Here is a 21,835-nt window from a genome sequence, read left to right as displayed (position 1 = left end):
ATTTCCTGTTGCGTCTCCATTATCTTCATCATACATTCCTTTAATTATAGATATGGTAAAAGTTTACACTTTCTAACCTCTAAAGTTCAGACTATTTCCTCAAACTTGCTTTTAACATTTTCAATTGTATTGTCAGGTCCTGACTCAGATAGAAAAAGGAACAAAATGGAGAATTTGAAGAAATAGCCAGCACAAAGCTTTAAATTCTAACAAATCCTATGGTGTTTTTGCTATATGAAAACTCATCTTTTGCCTCACCAGTCCTGTAAATTTTTTTTTTTTTCTATTTGATAATGCAGGGCCTGCAGATCAGAAGTTATTGCTGATTACTTTTGCAGGATTCCCAATTTTTTTTCCTGGAGAGCGCAAAGGATATCCACAGGAAGAGGTTAAACATCACCCCCAATTCTGATGAACGATGATTGGCGGCCGTTATGTTGGTAAGAAAAAGAAAAGGTATTGGATTTACAGTCCTGCATTATGGGCATTTTAAATGGAGATTTCAGGAGCAGTAATAAAAAACATAGATAGGAAAAGGGCAAGAGAAGAAGAAATCATTAAGAGTAGATATGATACATTCTCAACACAGACAAGCTATTTAGCTGAAGATCGGAATGATAGGAGAAAACTACAAATTACAATGCCAGCATCACTCAAATAACTTCTTGAATCTCATCCAAAGCATAATTGTTTGTAGACACATTTGCATAGTTAACTTTGTTGAACCTCACCACAACTGGGTAGCGTGTCTTGGGGTCCTGCCCAGCACAAACCAATGATTCATTGGTCAAGACTTAAGGGTGAGTTTTAGGTAAAGACCCAAAAAAGGAGAGGGAGAGAACTGACCTGGTCAACAGCTACAACTGATCCAATGCCATTGTACCAGTAGGATTCCTTCCTTAGAATCTTCACCTGTGCAGTCAAAGGTAGATGTAAGTTATTTGACCCTGCATTGCATGTGCTTAATCCTCTGCTTGGTTGCTAAGAAAATTTTGAATCTAGTGAAACCAGGACTCCACAGAACTGAGAATCAGTAACTTCAGTCAGCCTGCTACAACCTTGTAATACCCTTAGCTTTCTTATGAATTTCTATTTCTTTTCCCATATTCCTACTCTAAATCATTAAATTGGCTCAGTACATGTAAAGAAATTTATGAAGTGAATGAAAATTTTGATTGAAGTGAAGCCTTGTGAAATAGAAATGGAAAATTGGAAGAATATTAGAATTATTGCTAATAGCAAACTTGCTAGTTTTTTGCCAGTAAACTTAAACTGTTCAACACCCTCTTATTGAATTGAATATGAATTATATTATACATGATAAATAATTCACTTGCTTTCATCCTATGTGAGTATGAATGATATTTACTTCTACTGGGAATACAAAAAAATAAATAAAATTAAAATTTAAAAATTAAAAAAAAAACAAAAACAAAAAAAAAACAAAAACAAAATTCACATCGGCTGTCAGTTTGTATTAGTTGTATCATCTTTATTGCTGCAAACAGAGATATAAAAGCTCCTGAAAACTGAAGCGATGATGACTGACCTTGGTGCCTCTTTTGGGTCCAATCGGAGGTGGCTTAGGGGGAGGAGCACCACCCTCTGCCACAGGCGCGGGAGCAGGGGGTGGGGGTGGGGGAGGGGGCGGCGGCCCGCCCTCAGAAGCCCTGACAACAAGCCTTGAATTTCTATGGTTCTTGGGGGAGAAGATGACCATGGAGGGGGTGGAGGTGGGCTTGGTGGTGGAGTTAGGAGTGGGGGTGAGGACGAACCCAGAAGCAGCAGATGCCATGCTGCAGCTAGCCATTACCCTTTCTGCTTCAAACACTTCTCTCCTCCTCCTTTCTGCTTGGTGGGTGGTGTTATCTCTCTATGAACAATAAAGAGATTGGAAATTGTGGGGGACAAATCCAGAGTTTTGAGAGGTTTAGACTGGTGGGCATGGGGCTTATAATTTTTTGTGGGAATTATCTGATCATGATTCATTTGGAGGGTGGCATCAATTGGTGCCACCACTGGGGTGCTGCCACATCTGCACCATATCTCATTCCTTCGGATAATGTGATCCACCTCATCTCTCTCTCTCTCTCTCTCTCTCTCTCTCTCTCTTCACCTATATAAATAACATGTGCTCATTAAATGTATTAAAATTTATCCAAACTATGATACTTAGGAGTGGGCAAAAAAACAAGTAAATTGATGAACCAAACAAATTAAGCAGGATTATGTAATTTATATTTTTAGATAGAAAATAAATTTGAGGGCTATCATTTTTGAAAAATTAAAATGTATCAACCTATTTTTAGCCTAAATTGAATAAATCAAAATGGACTAAATCAAATCAATTTTAAATAGTGTTGGTTCAAGTTAATAAATTAGCTTTAATTAAAGTCAATTAACTCAATTTGATTCTTGAATTCATTAAAAATCAACCTAAATTGAATTGCATCAATTCCTATTAATGTTATTCATTAAAAACTCAATTAAAAATGAGGTACATGAGAAATTATTTGAAAGGGTGGATTGAACGTGGTAAAGACACTAAAGAGTCACTTATTTTAATAAATCTTTTATAAAATAGAAGAAAAAAAAGTAAGAAGTCTCTCAAAGGTCATTTGATTAAATAATAGGCAATAATTCTTAAAATGTTTTGTTGAACTTAGATGTCTAGAGTGTAAGGTGGTTTTTGTTTTTTGGTTGAATAGAAAAAATCAAAATATTTGACTTTTTTTATTCAATTAAAAATAATTTGTTGACATCATCCAACATAATTAAAGTGAACTTATTATTAATGGGTTTAGTTTAGGTATGTTGGTTGATATCAATGAGTTAGTTTTAACTGAATAGAAAAAGTAAAATATTTTGATTTTTTCTATTCAATCAAATAATAAATACCACCTAAGACTTTAACCAGTCCATTTCCACTTACAACCCCGTGTCAAGATCAAAGGTCACAAATAATCAAAATTTTCCCATTTCATGTTCACTAATCTAAAATTATAAAAAAAAAAAAAAAGAAAATGTTAAAATATCATTTAAGAAAAAACAAAAACAAAATAAAAGTGGAAGAGCTTGAGAAAAGTGTATTTCAAATAATTTAGCTTTTTTATAATCAAATAAGAAAAAAAAATTATATGATTTTTTTCTTCATTTTTCTTATTTATTTTCTTTCCTTCAACCTTGAGACAATATGGCTTATACTACTCTTTACCTTTGAACTGCATTTGAATTATTAATTAGGAAGGTTTGAACTTTTACATCAAAAGAACCTAGAAAATGCCATGAGGCATATATTGAAACTACATTGACTCTATTTGATTTATTTATCTATATTATTTAAATATGTTGGCATCTTAATACAAGAAGTTAAAACTTAGACAAGTCTATGAAAGAAGCCAAAGAGTAGGTGGAAACAGGAAATAGCAGTTTTTTGGGGAAAAAAGAAAAACAACATGATTGGAATGCATCTTGTATACAATGCTAATGCTCTAATACAATATTTAAAAAATAATAATAATGGGTAGAATAAGACACCTATAAGGCTATTAGGTTTGCTATAAAATATGCATTAATAGAACAACACAAATGTAGGACAAATACTCCTCTTTACTATGTAAGATATTTTCAATTTATTACAATTATTGGTACTTTTTATGTAACATTTATTTTGGTTGTTATCTTGTGAAATAAAATTATTTGAAAATTGCATAAGAAAAGTCTACTTTCCCATAGGTAAACGGAAGTGAATAATTCAATTTATGGTTACCCTCACGTAAAGAAGATTGTAATTGGCAAAGATAAGTTAGTACAATACAAGGGTGGAAAGGGATATATATTGTTCGAGGATGTTATATGATGATTTTGTTTTGAAGGCATGTTCTTGTCATTGTCCAACTATTGAAGTACAAAAGGATCAGTCGCAAGTATGCATTCATTGTGATCATCACTATGATGTTATCTCATAGTGATGATTATGTTTGTATTTATGTACTTCAACATGTTCAACAATTAGAGGATGGAGGTATAATCAGTGTGCAAATTCGAAATTAGTAAGTCATGCACACCTTATAAGTTGTCATTGATTCCATGCTACAAGCCTCACATTTTCATGATTTTAGTGTGCTATATTGTTCATGCTATTGGTGCAACAAAAACTATTAAGGTTCACACCTTTAATAATGCGCATAATCGTTATGCAAATGATGAATATTCAGCTCAACTTTCAATGCAATCAAATAGAGATGATCTTGGCATGAAACAAGTCATAAGGTTATCTCCTTAGTATTTGTTATATCAAATTTACAAAGATTTCTTTAAACGAAATGGTGTTTCATTGTGTTATAAGCAATATTAGAAATAAAAAGAAATAGCAAATGAGAAAATATATGACCTATAGGCTATAGAATTCATATAAATTATTGTCTTGGTTATGTGAGTGATTAGTAGACATTAATCTTAGCAAAATTACAGAATGTATGCAAATAATTGATTTTTTTTTTTTTTTTTTTTGCAATTGTTCATTGCTGATTCTTTTCCAGTGCAAGATTTCTTAATGGGTTATCAACTTATCATTGCAATTGACTCAACCAATTTAAGTGGACCATATAGAGACTCTTTATTCTTTATGCCAGCATATGGTGTTGATGATGATTTGTTCTCAATTGCATTTAGTGTTATCAATTCAAAAAATTATGAAGATTGGTTATAATTTTTATAGAAATTAAAAGACATGCCTTATAATAAAGAGGTAATCACAATATTTGATAGGCAACAAGTGATTCTTTGTAATGTTCTTAATTTTTTAGGGTTGAAAATCATGTATATTGCTTGCATCATGTAAAGAAAAATTTTAACAACTACATGACCAAATACAGTATAAAGGGAAGAAGAGCTAAAGAGGATATTATGTTATTACTTGATAGTGTTGCCTTTGGATGATAATTATGTTGTCGTCATAGGAAAGTTGTAAACATATAATACTAACTTAGCAAAGTGGGTTGAAGAGAATAATCTACTTAGACAATGTCAAAGTTTCCTTAAAAAACATAAGGGTAACATGAGAACTAATCTTATCGAACCATTAAGGCTATGTTTGGATCTCAAAATATTTGAGGGAAGATGTGAGAGAAAGGAAAAAGAGAGAAAAAGTGGAAGGAAATAAAAAAATAAGTTTAAACTCAATAAATTATTTTTATATGTTTCTTCAAACTTATTTTCTACTATTATATAAAGATTAAATTATTTTAAAATATATAAATTTTAAAAAAAAACTAATTATATATATATATATATATATATATATATATATTTGTATTTTCCATGATGAAACCAAACATGAGAAACCTATATTTTTTAACACTTTTTTTTCTTTTCTTAATACTTTCTATGAATCAAACATAACCTAAATGTTTGGTTGACAGAAGAATGCAATTACACCGTTTGTAACTTAATAATGACACATATAGATTTGTCTTTTTCTTGAACCAAACATAACCTAAATGTTTGGTTGACAAAGGAATGTAATTACACAGTTGGTAACTTAATAATGACACATGGATTTGTCTTTTTCTTTTTTTATAACTTAAATTTATGGAATGTATTTTTTATTTTTATTTATTTGAAATTTGAATACATATGAATTGAATTAAATTAAATCTGAATAGAGCTAAATGTATAACCTCAATAATATAATGTTATTATTGTCTCAAAATAGTGAATTACTAAATTTAGTTGGTTTTATATATTATAATTATAACTATTTAAAAATTAATTGCTAAATGTGTTTGTCCTTCATAAAAATAATTATTATGCTTATTTTTATTTTATTAGATTATTTTATAAAAAAAAAAAAAATTCTTACTTATTAGGATAAAAATTAGTTTATAAAACAATTTTATAATTTTAATTACCATGGTGCTACACTAAACTTTCTATATCATAAAGGTTGGAATATATTTTATTACGATGCCATCTTTATCCTTATTTATTCAAATAATTACGAAAATACCATATATCATATTTACAACTATAATGTACAAGGGGAGTCAATAATGGTAAAATATAAGATAAAATGCAAGTTGTTACCGTATCAAAAGACATCCTCTTAATAAAGAAACATGTGTACATGCAACTCCTCACATCACCATACTTGTCCATACAAGTGTTTCACAATGTAACACATGTTCATCTACTCTTCATCTGCAAAACTTCTTTTTTTTTTACTTTTCTCCATTGTTGAGTTTCTTTGAATAGAGTTGGTGATTCTTCATTTACCTAGGTTTTCTCCAAAACTTTCCATCAATTTTGCAAATTTTTGCATGATTTTCTTTTCATTTATGTACTTCAATTGGATTTTATTTTTAGAGAAAATAGATAATGAAGAAAAATTCTACCTCCATCATAATCAAAGAGTAATAACAAGAAAACCTCATATCTACTGCTAACATTGTATGACCCCTCATAGAAGCACACTATTTTACAAGAAAAGAAACTAAGAAAACCATGTCACGTGGATTGCAGATTTAGAAATTAAAACAAAAGAAAAACAAAAAACAAAACAAAACAAAAAGTTTGAATCTAAGCCTAAAAAGAAAAAGCAAGGAAAAATAAAAATTGGGAAGAAAAAAAATTAAACAAATTAGATCAAACAAAGCCTTGTGTGATAAGAGTGAAGATAACCACCTAAAAAAAAAGTGAGAAAGAAAATCTAAAAAATAAAAATAAAGATAAAAATAATTAGACACTTACAAAGCATTGATTTCCAAAATATCAGTTTCAATGACTTTCAAAGAATTCTTGAAAATTTTATATATAAAAGCTATGTGCATCTCTCCTCTTAGTCTCTTTATATTTCCCCTAACTTTTTCAACAAACAATCACAAAATAAAATAAACAACGACCATCATCAGTTGATTGCCTTCAAACAAAAAAACCCTAACTCACTCTACTAGAACCCTAACTCTCTCTCTCTAAGGAATGGGTTATATTTTAGAAGAAAAGCTAAAGAAGAAATAAGGATTGAGTCTTGGCATGAGTATCAAGAAGGTTAGGCTTGAATACCAATAAAAATTATATTATATATATAAAGACAATCCTTCACCTACATATCTATTCTTAGAATTGTCCTCTATTTTTTCTCTTTTCTAACTTGCCTTTGCAAGAAAATATGTCTGCATTTTCTTCACATTTATCTAATATTGATTTTTAAGATCCCTTAGTATTTTCATCACCAAGTATTCTATGTCCTATTCTCTTTGTTATCCTTCCTATTTATCTTCAAATGTATTGAAAAAGTGTCCCCTCTACTTCTTTTTGTCTTATCCTTCATAATAAAACATGTTTGGATTTTCCCTCTATAATCTTATTTGTATTAGGAAAATAACCAAATATATCTCACTTACAAATCTTTGGTTGTACAATATATGTACCAATTGCATCTACACAACACACTAAAATGGGTCCCTTACAAAGACTTTAGATTTATGTAGGTTTTGATTATTCATCTATCATAAGATATATTAAACCCTTAATAAGTATGTTTTTACAATCACTTTGTGAATTATTATTTTGATGAAAGTGTTTTCATAGGGGGAGAAAAACCAATTTCAGATGCATTCATTGATACAAACAAAGTGATAATGTCACATGTCCTAGTTGTAAATACACCAACATGAATTAATGTCCCTATAGAATAGTTAACAAATGAATCTAAGATAAGCTTAAAGTATGGGAGACTTGTTGACTTAAAGGATATAATTCCTTGGAATAGGAGAACACAAGAAAAACTTAATACTCTAGAAGATGCCATAAAAATGAATGTTCAATCTAAAACTGATGAACTAATACCCCTCGAAGAGGCACAAATAAAGCATATAACCCTTAAAGAGACATATATTGAAAAGGAAGCCCCTAGAGAGGTACAAAGTGAATAAGTAACTCTTAAAGAGACATAAGTACTTGAAATTTTTGAGATTTCAAAAATTTATATACACACGGAAGAAAAATGAGATAAAAAAATTATTGTTATTAACAATATTTTTCTTTCAAAATGGCCTTTGACATCATAAAAAATAATGAAGATTTTGAACCACAAAATATAGAAATTGTGACACATAAATAATTGGTCAAAATAGAAAGAAACAATGAAAGTAAAGTTAAACTCATTAACAAAATCAGACGTTTTTAGACCTGTAACCCAAATGCCTAAAAATGCGAAACATGTTGGGTACAAAAAGGTATTTGTACAAAAGCATAATGAAAATAATGAAATCATAAAATATAAAAGGCGATTAATAACACAAGATTTCTCGTATATACCTAGTATTGACTACAAGGAAAATACACTTTCATATAATGGATATAATCACTTTTTGTTTTTTTCATTAATTTGACAGTCACAAAAGGATTGGATATAAGTCTCATGGATTTTATTACAACATATTTAAATGGATTCATAGATAATGATATATGTATGAAAATTCCTAAAGGATTTAAATTGCCTAAAACAAATAGTACAAAATCTCATAACATATACCTAATTAAGTCAGAATAATCCTTTTATGGATTAAAATATTTTGGATGCATGTTGTATAATTGTCTTAACGAAGACTTGCTAAAAGATAGATATGTAAATAACCCTATTGTCTATACATTTTCGTTAAGAAATCACAAACTAGATTTGCAATTATTATAGTATATATTGATTACTTAAATCTTATTGGGACTTCTAAAAAGCTCACAAGAACAACAAATTATTTGAAAAATGAATTTGAGATGAAAAATCTTAAAAGAAAATAAGATTTTGTCTTGCCCAATAGATTGAACATTTTCCAAATAGATTTTTAATACATCAATCAACATACATTAAGAAAAATTTGAAGCATTTTTATATGAATAAAACACATCATTTAAGTTCTTCAATAGTTGTCCAATAACTTGAAGTGCAAAATGACTCATTTCACCTTTGCAAAAAAAAAATGAAGAATTACTTGGTTCTGAAGTATCATATCAGAGTATTATTGATGCACTTATATATCTTGTTAATTATATACTATGCCCATACATTGTTTTTTCCTATTAATTTATTAGCAACATACAATTACACTACAAATTGAAGATATCGGAATAGTATCAAACATATATTGCACTATCTTCGTGAAACTAATGATATGAGTGTATTTTATTTAAGAGAATCAAAGTTACAATTATTTGGATGTACAAACATAGGATACTTTTCCAACCCACATAAAGTTAAGTCACAAATAAAGTGTGTGTTTAATTGTGATAATACTGTTATTTCATAAAGATTTGTCAAAAAAACAATGATGACTACCTCTTCAAGTCATTTAGACATACTTACAATTCATTTAGCAAGTCATAAATGTATATAACTAAAAGATATGATATAACATATTAGAGAATCATGTGGACTCTTTTGTATTAAAGACAACCCTATGATATCATATGAATGCATGCATTACACATATAAAGAGGTCGGGGTTGTATTAAATGAGATAAAACCAAACATATTTTACCAAAATTCTTTTATACTCATGAACTCTAAAAGTGTGGTGAAATGGATATTCGAAAAATATATTCAAATGACAATCCAGCAAATTTATTCACAAAGTCATTATCAACCTCAACATTTAAAAGATTAACACGTAAGATGATAATGTACCAACTCATGCACCAACTCAAGAATATCAACATAAGGGAGAGTATGTTTATGAAATAATATTAGTGTATTATACTCTTTTTTCCTTTATTCAGGTTTTGTCTCATTGAATTTGATTGATAAGGTTTTTAATAAGATAGTCCTAACAAACCAAAAACATAATGTATATCTTTTTCTTTTTAAAATTTTTATCATTGGATTTTTTCATTAACAGGGTTTTAATAAGACATTTTTTTAATGTGGTGGACAACAAAGAGCATTGTAAATGGAGTGGTGAATGACCACCACATTAACTAAAGGTAAAATTAAAATTCATTTATAAAAGATGAGTAAATGGAAATCATTTATATCAAATATATAAAAAGTTCTTCATACCTTATATTGGTCGCACCTCCGAGTGAGAAGTTCTCTCCTTCTTTCTATGATTTCCTCTTCTCCCTTGTACATTTATAACGATATTATATATATATATTTCTTTATATTCTTTTTCCAGACTTACAATATGTTTATTCTCGTTTTATAACATATTTAATGTTTTTCTATAAATATTTTAAATAGATATTTCTGAAAAATAAAGGAAAAAAAAGGGCTCTAAAATCATATTATTGAGCGTGTGTATTTTTTGTTTTTGAAAATCGGAATTGTTGCAATTTCCCGCATGCGCCGTTAATCAGACCCCTGTCACGTGCCGTTCTCGCTCTTCAGTCTCTCTCGGAGCTAGGGTTTCGGACTTCACCAGCCACAATGAAGAGAAGAATTTTCCAAACCAGTTCTACTGCACCATTGCACATCCCCACCGGTCTTCATGGACCTCAAGGTTTCTTCCTAATTTGACAATTAACCTTCTATTAATTTATTAGAGTTTTTTTTTTTTAGTTCTCAATTATTTTCGGAGATCGAATTGCTTCGAATTATATTATTTGGTGATTTATCGAACCAATTCACGGCAGATTTTCTGAAATTTCTTAGTTTTACATATCTTTCGATGCTTAATCGTTTGATATTAGCGAGTAGTGTAGCATGTCTTGTTTTGGTTCGCATTTGATCTGGTTTGCAGTTTCAATTTGAGGATATTGTTCTACAAAATTGCAGTTAAATAAATATAGTTGAAGTTGGATCTGAATTTATGTACATTTGGATAGGTAATTCCGCCAAAAAAAAGCCTGAAAATTTTCTATTAGAAGGGAAAATTGGCGGTTATTATTCCTAGCCAGTAACTATTGGAAAAAAAAATAAAATCTGTGAAATTGGACGAAGCCGAGGGAGATTTGAATTATTTTTAAAAATTTGGATAACCACTCCAAACTACCTTTCTCAACAATACACCGATGTAATTCCCCATTCCCCATTCATTCAATAATCATGAAACTATCATTAGGGATAGGACAATTGGAAAAATGGACAAGTTCAACATCCTGAGCATTTCTTACTATTAACATTTCTCCTAAACTTTCTAGACGTTCGGTAGCTCACCTGTGCATTTTGCGCGTGACCAACTCTTAGTTGTTGTTTGTTTTTTTTTTTAACTTTTTGCTGAAAGCAATTTGCTTTCAGATTTCAAATAATTTGTTTTCATTTTTTGTTGACTTATGACTTATTTCTTAAATTTTTTGACTGAATAGGAAAAACTAAAATATTTTACTTTTTTTGAATACTAAAAGTGAACTACCATAACTAAAGTGAACCTATTGGTTTTTTTTTACTTTCTTATTGCTTCATAGAAATAAAATATTAAAACAAACCAATAACTTAATATTTAACACTATTAAACACTATTTAGTCTTAAGTTTTATTTAGAATTAACTCAAAAAAACAAACGCCACCTTAGTGAGGTTCAAGTCAAATGGTCCTTGGCAAATGTGGGTAGTTTAGATAATTGATTTTTTTTTTTTTTTTTTTTTTTCAAAATTAACTTGCCTGGTGAATGAGTGATTTTGTGGTATTGAATGCTTGTCTGGAATCTGGATGCTTGCTCCATGGGTTTTGGTATGGCACTTGTGAGGACTTTATCTTCAATAATCCCATCATTCATTGGTAGAAACTGAAGCATTCATGCATCTTTGATCAGCTGACTTGTGGCTTCATTTGGGATAGCTTCTTACTTGTGCTTTTATTAGAAATAGAAGCACAAACATAAGCCTTGATTTTTATTTGGCTTATTAGTTGATGTTTGGGATTATATTTTAAAAGATTTTTTTAGTGCTAATTTTTTTTTTATTTGTCTGGTTGGCAAAAACATTCCTTAAATCTCCTATTGCTTTGTAATGACCATTTTATCCTCTGAAGAACATTTTCTTCACCGGTTTGAATACATATAAAATATTTAAATTTCATTTTATACCTAAGAAATATTTATCCAACAATAAATTCATCACACCCAAAATTCCCATATTCATATTTTATAATTTAACTATAATAAATAATCATAGAAAATAGATTAAATATTACAAACTATATTAGTTTTTAAACCAGCATAGATAAATAACAATTAATATGAAATAAGTTTTTTCAAAAAGTATAGATAGAAAAAAAATAGAATCGATACTGTCTCATGTCAGAATATTTATCCAAGCATAAATGAATTAAAAGAGGATATATTTGGAATTTTAATTTTTCCTTTAAAAATAAAGGGGCAAAAGTGGTAGTATAAAAGTTTCATTAAAGTCTATAGAGCTTCTTGCATAAATCAAAAAACGTCTTCTAAAAGAAGCTACCTTATCCTTTCTTTTATTTTAAACTGTTTTAAAATTCATAACACTATGATCATAACTTCCCAAACATTACTAAGAGCTCGTTTGGGATATCATCCTGTTTTTTGCCTTAGTTGGAAGTTGAAGCTTAAACCAAAATCATAAATTTTAAAGCTCAATATTTGTATTGTAAAAGTTTTATTAAAAATGAAAGAACTACTTGCATGAGCTAAAATAAAGTTTCTTCAAGAAGTAATATTTGTATGACGTCCATATTGAGCTCTTTTATAAGTCATAAACTCTTTGAACAAAATTAGTCAAATAGACATCAAAGCTCTTATTGAACTTTTAAAAAAAGCTTTTGGCTTCTCATAAGTCAACCCAAATGGGGCCCAAAAACATTCATATTTGGCTTAAAAAATTCTCAAAAGTCAATCCAAATTGGGCATGTCTCTTACAATGAAGTATGGACCAAACACAACACACAACCACAATACTTTGATACACTTATGACATGAGAAATCTTGAAGTGGGATGCTGATATGGCGAAGACAATGATCTACAAAGATGTGTTTCTTCTGTAATTGCATTACAAATAATATGTACATAAGTTTAATTTATGTAAATTTTTATACCACAATATATACCCCGGAAGAAGCTCCAAAACATAACTTTTTTTTGAGATGTATTGGTAATTTTCTGTTACTTGTTTCATAGTTTTTCCTTGAAATTCTTGTTCTTTTTCTATATTATAGCTATATACTTGTGTCTTGATGCCTCCAAGGCATGTATCTAGTCATGGGAAAAAATTATGATGAAGTTCTGGGCACATCTGGGAAATGTTTGAGTTGTGTCTGGGACTGTTATATCCAACACTGTCCCTGATGTGGATACAGATCCACTTTGGAAGTTTTCTTGGTATGAAATATCACAAGTCTGGAAGAGTTATTTGTTTCTTTGTTTGTTTTTCTCCCCTGATAGGCAGGGTCTGTAGGAAATAATTCGTGCAAATGACTTGTGGCCTCTATTGCCGTAATCAAGACGAATGAATCTTTAGCTGCATTCCACACCTTTTTTCTTTTCTTCCCAACAAAGGAGCTGTGCCAACTAAGTATGGTTTCCTTAATAGAGTAGGGCATAGCCCACTGAACACCAAAAAGATAAAAAAATAAGCTGCCAAATCATGGCTGCCTTGGGACAGTGAAGAAACAAATGATTTGTTGATTCCTCTTCTGATTTACACAAAAAACACCTGTTTGGTAAAAACCAACCCCTCCTTTTGAGTTGATCCAAAGTTAGGATTCTCCCCTAAATAGCTTCCTAAGCAAAGAAAGCTAACCCTCTTTAGTACCCCAGGGTTCCAAACTATGCTTGAAGGGAACTCTCTAGCGTTGCAAGGAACTAGGGAGTAAAAGGACTTAACAGTAAAGAGGTCTTTCTTTGAAACCTGCCAAGACATGACATCCTCATCGTCCCTTCTAAGCACCTGTTCGTGTAACCCTCTGAAAAAAGCTTTCAGCTCTCTCATTTCCCAATCCTTGTTAAGTCTTGTGAATACAGGGTTCCAGTGACCCACTTCCCTTGTCTGTTCCCACAACTGAGCTACCAAGCATCTTTAGAGGAGGCAAAAGAGTACAAGCTTGGAAAAGCCTCTTCCAAGGAATCCTTTCCACACCACCTATCCTTCCAGAACCACACTCTTCCACCATTCCCCACCTTTTTTTTTTATAAGTAAATAAAAGGCTTGCATTAGAAGTGCCAAAAGACGAAGAAAAAGGTACACACGAAGTATACAAACAGCGCCTAAAAAAAACTTAAGTAGTGAGGAGACAAAAAAAGTCATCCCCTTACTTGACAAACAACCAATCTATGAAATTACTCAAGGACAAAGTGTGATCCTCTATGTACACTCTAGCCTAATTCACAAAAGTATACAAGAAAAGAGATTTAATTGCTTGGTCAAACCACTCGACATCGTTGAAAGCTCTTCCATTCCTTTCCTTCCATAAGGTCCACATTAAACACAAGGGAGCAGCCCTCCATGCCTTCTCCCTTTTTTTACCCACAAAAGAGTTGTGTCATCCTAGCAAATTCCTTCTAACTGAAGAATGCAAAACCCATTGCACACTAAAAAGGGAAAAAAATCAAAATTCACAACATTCTAGCCTTGCCACAAAACAGGAGTAGGTGGTTGGTAGTTTCCTCCTCTTCTTTGCACAAGTAGCACCTATTCGGGATATTCCAACCCCTTTTTTCAGCTGGTCTATGGTTAGAATTCTGCTCCAAGACGCCTCCCAAGCAAAAAAAACTCACCCTCACAAGAGCCTAGGACTTCCAAATGATACTCCATAGGAATGGTTTTCTACAAGCCCTCGTGTAGAAGCAGTAAAGGGACTTAACTCAGAATTTGTTGTTCTTATTATCTCTCCAGCTCATAATGTCTTCCACTTCTCTTCTCACAACCAAGGGTTGTAGTTTGTGAAACAAAGCCTCCACCATCCCTAACTCCTAATCGTTAAGATGTCTTGAAGAGCGGGGGCTCCAGCTACCCAAATCCCCACCCTCTTCCCAAGCTTCTAACACCCAACTATCTTTGTTAACTGTCAAACAAAAGAAGTTAGGGAAAGCTTCTTTCAAGGTTAACTGAGAATTTGTCGCTGTTATTATCTCTCCAACTCATAACGTCATCCACTTCTCTTCTCACAACCAAGGGTTGTAGTTTACGAAACAAAGCCTCCGCCTCCCCTAACTCCCAATTGTTAAGATGTCTTGAAAAGAAGGGACTCCAACTACCCAAATCCCCACCCTCCTCCCAAGCTTCTGACACCAACCATCTTTGTTAACTACCAAACGAAATAAGTTAGGGAAAGCTTCTTTCAAGGTTAACAGAGAATTTTCTGTTCTTATTATCTCTCTAGCTCATAACGTCCTCCACTTCTTTTCTCACAACCAAGAGTTGTAGTTTGCGAAACAAAGCCTCCTCCTCCCCTAACTCCCAATCATTAAGATGTCTTGAAAAGCATGGACTCCAACTACCCAAATCCTCACCCTCCTCCCAAGCTTCTGATACCCAATCATCTTTGTTAACTACCAAATGAAATAAGCTAAGGAAAACTTCTTTCGAGGTTAGTTCCTCACACCATAAATCTTTGCAAAACTTAACCCTTCTCCCATTCCCTACCATGAAGTGGAATCTATATCTTAATTGCTTCCATTTATTTCTAATAGCTTTTCACACCCCCACACCATAACCTTCTCTTCTCTCAAACACCACCCCCCATCCTCTACTCCATACTTCCTGATGATAATTTGTTTCCAAAGAGACTCCCCTTTTGTTGCAAATCTCCAACTTCACTTTCCGAGCAAGGCTTTGTTTAGGACCACAAAACTGCGGATTCCTAGGCCACCCTCCTTCTTATCCGCACAAACTAAATTCCAATTCACCAAATGGGGTCTTTTTTCAAGGGCACCGCCTCCCTATAAAAAATCCCTTTGAATCTTTTTGAGTCTAGCACACACTTTTCTAAGAATAACGAGAAGGGACATGAAGTAGATCGGAAGACTTGACAGGGTACTTTTGATCAATGTAAGCCTCCCACCCTTAGAGAGGTATTCCCTACCTTAAAAGCCTCCCTTTTGCTAAACTCCATTAACCCATTCCTAATCGCCTTCCAAATCCCACTCCATAACCTTCCCTTGAGGCATGAGAACACCATTCTCCCTCTTCCTCTCCATATTTCCCTACAATCACTTGTTTCCATAATGTCAACAAATCTCCAACACCATTTTTCAAGAAGAGCCTGAATCAACATAGAAAGATTTATGATACCTAAGCGCCCATCCTTTTTCTCCATGCAAACAATAGACTAATTCACCAAATGCGGCCTAATTTGGGACTCTCCTCCCCCTAAAGGAAATCTCTTTGAATCTTTTCCAACCTTAAGCTTACCTTGTAAGGGATGGCAAACAAGGACATATAGTAGATTGGGAGGTTAGAGAGAATGCTCTTTACCAAAGTCAATCTCCCTCCTTATGACAAGTACTGTCTCTTCTACAAAGCGAGCCGTTTCTAAAATCTCTTCTCCATTGCACCCCAAACACGAGGGGATTTGAAAGTGACTCTTAAAGGAAGGCTAACAAGATAGGAGAGAGCCCACTTTGCAACCTAGCCAAATCCTCAAAATTAGGAACCACCCCACTGGAATCAACTCGCTTTTGTCTAAGTTGATTTTTATGAATACTGCTTCAAACCACATGAATGCCCAACTCAAGACCTCCACATGCTCCTTGCTTACACCATAAAAACTAGGGGTATTGTCAGCAAATAAAAGATGAGACACTACCAGGCTATCGCCTCCTCTTTCACTAGCTAGGAAACCCTCTAGCAAGCCTCCTTGTAAAGCTCTCTTCAATATACAAGAAAGCGCCTCCATTGCCAAAACGAAGAGGAAAGGAGAAAGAGGATTTCCCTATCTTAGGCCTCTAGAACTTTGGAAAAATCCTATTGGGGAACCATTAAACAAAATCAAGAAATGAGTTGAAGAAATACTCCACCTCATCCAACTTACCCACTTAGCCCCAAACCCCATCTTTTACATATATACATACATATATATGTGTGTGTGTGATTAGAAGAATGAACATGCCATAAATGATGAAGTTCTTGGATTTGATACTACTCAATAGTTAATAATGAACCTTGTGTTGAGCTTCATGCTTGGCTCCATTTCTTCCACATGGACATCTGGACTTGTCTTTTTATTTTATTTTAATTATTATGTTGCCTTCTGTCTCAAAGATATTAGCAGGGTGAAAAGAGGGAAGTTTATGGATCGGGAAAATGCTCATCCTCCAAGTTGCAGAGCAGATGAAGATGCATCTTCTATACCTATTGGAGGAACCCAGGGTACAAGATGTAAGTGCTATTTATTCTTGCACTTAGCTTTAGTTTTCTGGAGCAGGGTAAAGTACCTTTGGCTTATGCTTCTCTGGCTTATTCTTTCTAATATTTGCACTTTTTCATTTGTCTTTAAATTATTTTAATATTGTGTTATATTATAATCCTGAATGATGCAAGGTCATCAGTATGTAGTACCATTAGGCAAAATGTTGTTCTTCTGATGCAAAGGTAAAATGCAGGTGATGATCCAAAAACTTCTGAGTATGCTTACTTTAACAAATTGAAGAAAGATGCAAGCAAAAGTTTCTGTCCACTGCCTGAAGAGGATGATCAATTGAAGAAATTCAAATCAATTAACTGTAGTAGAGGTAGGGTCAAGCAGTAATGCTTCTTCGTTGTTGTGTAGGTGTTACACCATAATGCTTCTTGATTGTTATGTCGGTATTGAGCAGTACTGTTTATTAATTTTTATGTAGGTAGGTATTGGGTGGTACTGGTTCTTAATTGTTATGTGGGTGTTACCAAAATTTCTGACAGTTGCTGAAGTTTTTATTTAGTACATGTCACATGATCCAATTTGGAATCATTAAGACTAACATTTTACTTTTATAACATGCAGAGACAAAGAACATGGTAAAAGACAGCAGTAAGGACCTCAAGTCCTCATTGCACATTAAAGAATTTACGCCTGTTAACTTCAATTCATTCCTCTCACCACATGGAGGTGCATCAAAGAATTCAGGTATGCACTGTATTAGGGCATTTAAGAATATTCTGAACACTACACTTGTCATTAAATGGCTCAATTCATTCCTCTCACCATTTGGGGGTGCTTCAAAGAACTCAGGTGTGCACTGTACTGGGTCATGTAAGAATATTTTGAACACTGCTCTTTTGATTAGATGGCTCTTTCTCACACACACACGCACAAAAGAGATGCCTATTATTAAAGAAAAAGGAAGGGGATATGTAAAAGAAACAATAGTAGCTATTTTTTATGCCATGTTACATGCATCTTCCCTATAATTAAATAAATTTTCTTCCCTCTAATATATTCTGAGTCTTTTTCTATCTTATTTTTATCATGAAAATTTTTAATCGTGTACAAATAACCAAATGAAGGGTGCTCATTACACATGTCTAGATGCATTGTATGATTGTAAAATTGGCAACAACATGGCAGATGTAAGTTCAATTTTACCATCCTGAGACGTTGTTTAATCACATGTTGGCTGGTGTTGCTAAGTCGAACAAATCTCTTCTGATGCTTAACAAGAGGTACAAAGTGTTGATGTCATCTTCTGTTTAGGTTTTTTCAGTTAAGTTTGCCATGACAATTGATTTTTCTGTTGCACATACGATATGACACTTGTGTGAGGCAACCATCTTCTTTGTTTCTCTTGTACATCTGTTTTCATATAAAATTTGTGGTCCCCTCTTGGTCATCCCCCAATAACTATGAATAAGTGAATCTATTCCCCACTTAGCTATCAGCATGTCAGACATGGTGAGATATACATGTCAACTAACGTCCAGCACATATTTCTTGTTTGGGCACTTACAGAAGTATCCTTCTTTATTTACTCCAGAACATATATGTAGAAGAATGAGTGAATTATGCCCTTATGTGTTGGAATCTATTTTAAAGTCATCAGTTTCTTTACCATTTTAGTCCCTGAAGTCTGTACATATGCATATGCAAACTCAAGCAAAGATAAGTAAACACAAACAAACAAGCACAACTACACAGACTAACTTGTAAAGTCAGAAATGCACAGATATGGCTCTGTACCCATCTCCAGATGAGGTGCCTAACCTGTTGAGCATGTTAGATCAGTTGGTAGATTGAAAATTAAGGTTCCATAATTTTCAAAATTTTTCCCAATTCTGTCTAGAGTATGACATGAGACTAGATTATGAAATTTCTCACTTCCTCAAATGCGGATTACCTATAGAATCAAATTTATACTCTTGATTCTACTTCTGCAAGTAATGGGATTTGACGAATTTGTAGATGTAGATTTGAAGGGAGCTAGCACACTGTTGGGTGATACATGCAGCATACTCAAAAACACAGGGGAATGTAGTAATGCATCCAAAACTAGGGGTATATTTATACTAAGCCCTAATTATTCTCAAAGATGCTCCATTTTGTGGCCAAGAAGATGGAGGTGAAAAAAGATATATGGAAGTTTACAAAGGGTTTTTATGAGATTGAAGATGTTCTTCTTTTCCCCGTCTTCTTGGCTGCCAAAAATAGAACTAATTTTTGTATATTAGTGTGGATATGTAAATCTTCTGAAATTATGTATCATTTCCAAATCCCAAAATTGATGTTGCTGGCAGAAGCATTTTTGAGCATCAATCTAACCATGTAGGTGTCTCCACTTAAAAATTTTAAAGAATTCTTTGTGAAACCAAAGTAAATTATTTTCAAATCCTCAGGAACCCAGTGCATAGATGAAGAAGCTTTCTCTAGAAAGAGACAGAAATTACGTCAGTGGGTAGATACCTCATTTCCTGAAATTGATGCACTCTATTCGAAGGGGTTAGGCATTTGACCTTACATAAATTGTTTAATTTCCTGAAGCTTCTCATTATAGATTCAGTAGAAAATTTCTCAGGTATGATTTCATTTCTGTGCTACTCAGTCGGCTATCCCCTAAGACTAGTGAAAACAAGGTATGCTCTTTCAATTTTCATTGGATCTTAATCCTCTTTTGGTCCTTGATTATCGATCTGAAAACTAATTTCTTTAGCAGAGTTCTAAGGGTCAAAAGATGCAGCCAGTGGAGATTGATATGAAATCGAAGTTACTGACTTTTTCTGAGTCATATATTCACTCCAACAAACTTCAATATAGTCCAATACAGAATTTTAGGAGACTTAAAAATGGACCATACTTGAATGATGGTTCTTCATTTTGTCAGATTGACAACTCAAAAGAAAAACTTCTGTGGAAATGGGATTTAGGTTCCCCCCCTCCAACCTGCCCACCTCGCAAATTCCATCTTCAATACCAAAAGCAGAAGCCTGATTGTGACTTAGATGGTGAAAGCTCTGCATGTTTGTGGACTGAGAATGATTCAACTTCTGATTTTTCATTTGAAAAATATGGACTGGCTGTATCAAGCCATCTCAAGGAACTGGATGAATTCCATGGCCAGAAAGAACTGATGCTTGGAAGTGAAACACACTCTCTCTTGCTGGATTGGGATTTTGACAACATGAAAGGTGACAAAATCTTAAGTATTGCCTCTCCCAATATGGACCTCGACATGAATTCCACATTACCAATTTCATTGGCTGATGATTATTGGCAGAGTGGAGATAATAGGTTTGATGCAAGTGGGTTGTTTCCATCATCGTTACTATCCTATACTTCATTAACACACTCATATTCAGATAGCTATCACAACTATGACCATGGACAACATAGCCTTGAAGAGAGAAAATGTCTGGTTGCGAAGCTGCATCATTTTCCTTTAACCTTATCATACTGTCCTAATCTTACTGAATATTGCACTTATGACTACACGTGCAAAGATGGCAGCATTGTCTGTTCTCCTCAAGACCATCATTGGTCCATGAGCATGTTTTTCAATGAGAAGCAGCATCCTGGTTTGGAAGCTCTTCTCCTTTCTTCTGGATTTGATTTTGATTTAAGACAGAAGCACTTCTTGTTAACTGATTACCCTGGAGAACATCACTCATCTGCTTATCAGGCTCTTCAATTTCCACAAAAGGAAGGCATATGTTCACACTTTGTAGAAGATGAATTTACGAGTTGGCTGGACAACTCAAATCACAAAGAAACCCTTGGTTGTTTTTCTGGAGATATACTGAACATCGGTGACTGGTCCTCCATTAATTTGCTGATGTCTCTCAACAAAGAAAGGGCATGTCCTTTGCTGCTTGACAATTCAAGCTGGGTTGTGTCTGAAGCAGAAACGGATATTGATGATTGTGAAGGCAAACACACTTGATGGAAACACATGCATTGTTGGTGGGACCTTCATGATTCAACTAAGGGTGCCAATTGCTGGAAGGTGGTGTTGCTTTTCGATCTTCATTGCAAATGGTTCATCATGGGTAGTTACATACATCAATGAAAAAATGTTAATGTTTTAAGCTTTTAGGTAGATATAATACTTGGATACTTATGACAATTGCTTTACTCGAATACTCTTATCAACTCACATCATATGCTGTTGGTTGAAGCATAAATGTTCAACTTCCATTGTACATCATTATAACATTCACTATTAAAGAAGACAATATTACCAGAATGGATGATGCTAGCTTAAAGTTACTGCATTTCTGATTTTGAAATCTTCTTGCATATCAATCACTATTAAGATATTAGATCAAATAATCTTGGTTATAGCGTAACTTAATTACCGGTTATTTCCAGCTTTAGCTGATAGATTATAGCATACAGTCTGCTTTGAAATGTATATTTTGTGGTGCAGGTGCCATCATTTCCTGGACACTTAACTGAGAACTTCAGTTCTGATTGCACCTAAATATTTCAGATTTTGGAAGGCCTTATTTTAGGTTGTGCTT

At 33.0% G+C, this 21,835-nt stretch overlaps 2 protein-coding genes across 2 annotated transcripts; one reads left to right on the top strand and one right to left on the bottom strand.

Moving 5' to 3' along the window:
• Positions 1 to 507: 507 nt before the first annotated feature.
• On the bottom strand, positions 508 to 1,940 carry LOC117917247 (photosystem I reaction center subunit IV B, chloroplastic). The gene is made up of 3 exons (XM_034833457.1): positions 1,550 to 1,940; positions 847 to 912; positions 508 to 758 (listed from the first exon to the last, which is right to left on the bottom strand). The coding sequence occupies exons 1-3, from the start codon at positions 1,808 to 1,810 to the stop codon at positions 654 to 656; spliced, it is 432 nt and encodes a 143-aa protein (XP_034689348.1). The 5' UTR covers positions 1,811 to 1,940; the 3' UTR covers positions 508 to 653.
• Positions 1,941 to 10,316: 8,376 nt separating this feature from the next.
• LOC117918999 lies at positions 10,317 to 21,586 on the top strand. The gene is made up of 8 exons (XM_034836007.1): positions 10,317 to 10,496; positions 17,168 to 17,284; positions 17,509 to 17,637; positions 17,889 to 18,011; positions 19,284 to 19,376; positions 19,715 to 19,817; positions 19,894 to 19,951; positions 20,032 to 21,586. The coding sequence occupies exons 1-8, from the start codon at positions 10,424 to 10,426 to the stop codon at positions 21,253 to 21,255; spliced, it is 1,920 nt and encodes a 639-aa protein (XP_034691898.1). The 5' UTR covers positions 10,317 to 10,423; the 3' UTR covers positions 21,256 to 21,586.
• Positions 21,587 to 21,835: the final 249 nt, after the last annotated feature.

The sequence above is a fragment of the Vitis riparia genome, chromosome 7 (assembly GCF_004353265.1).
Source record: "Vitis riparia cultivar Riparia Gloire de Montpellier isolate 1030 chromosome 7, EGFV_Vit.rip_1.0, whole genome shotgun sequence".
Taxonomy (NCBI): domain Eukaryota; kingdom Viridiplantae; phylum Streptophyta; class Magnoliopsida; order Vitales; family Vitaceae; genus Vitis; species Vitis riparia.
This window is presented reverse-complemented; position numbering and strand designations above follow the sequence as displayed.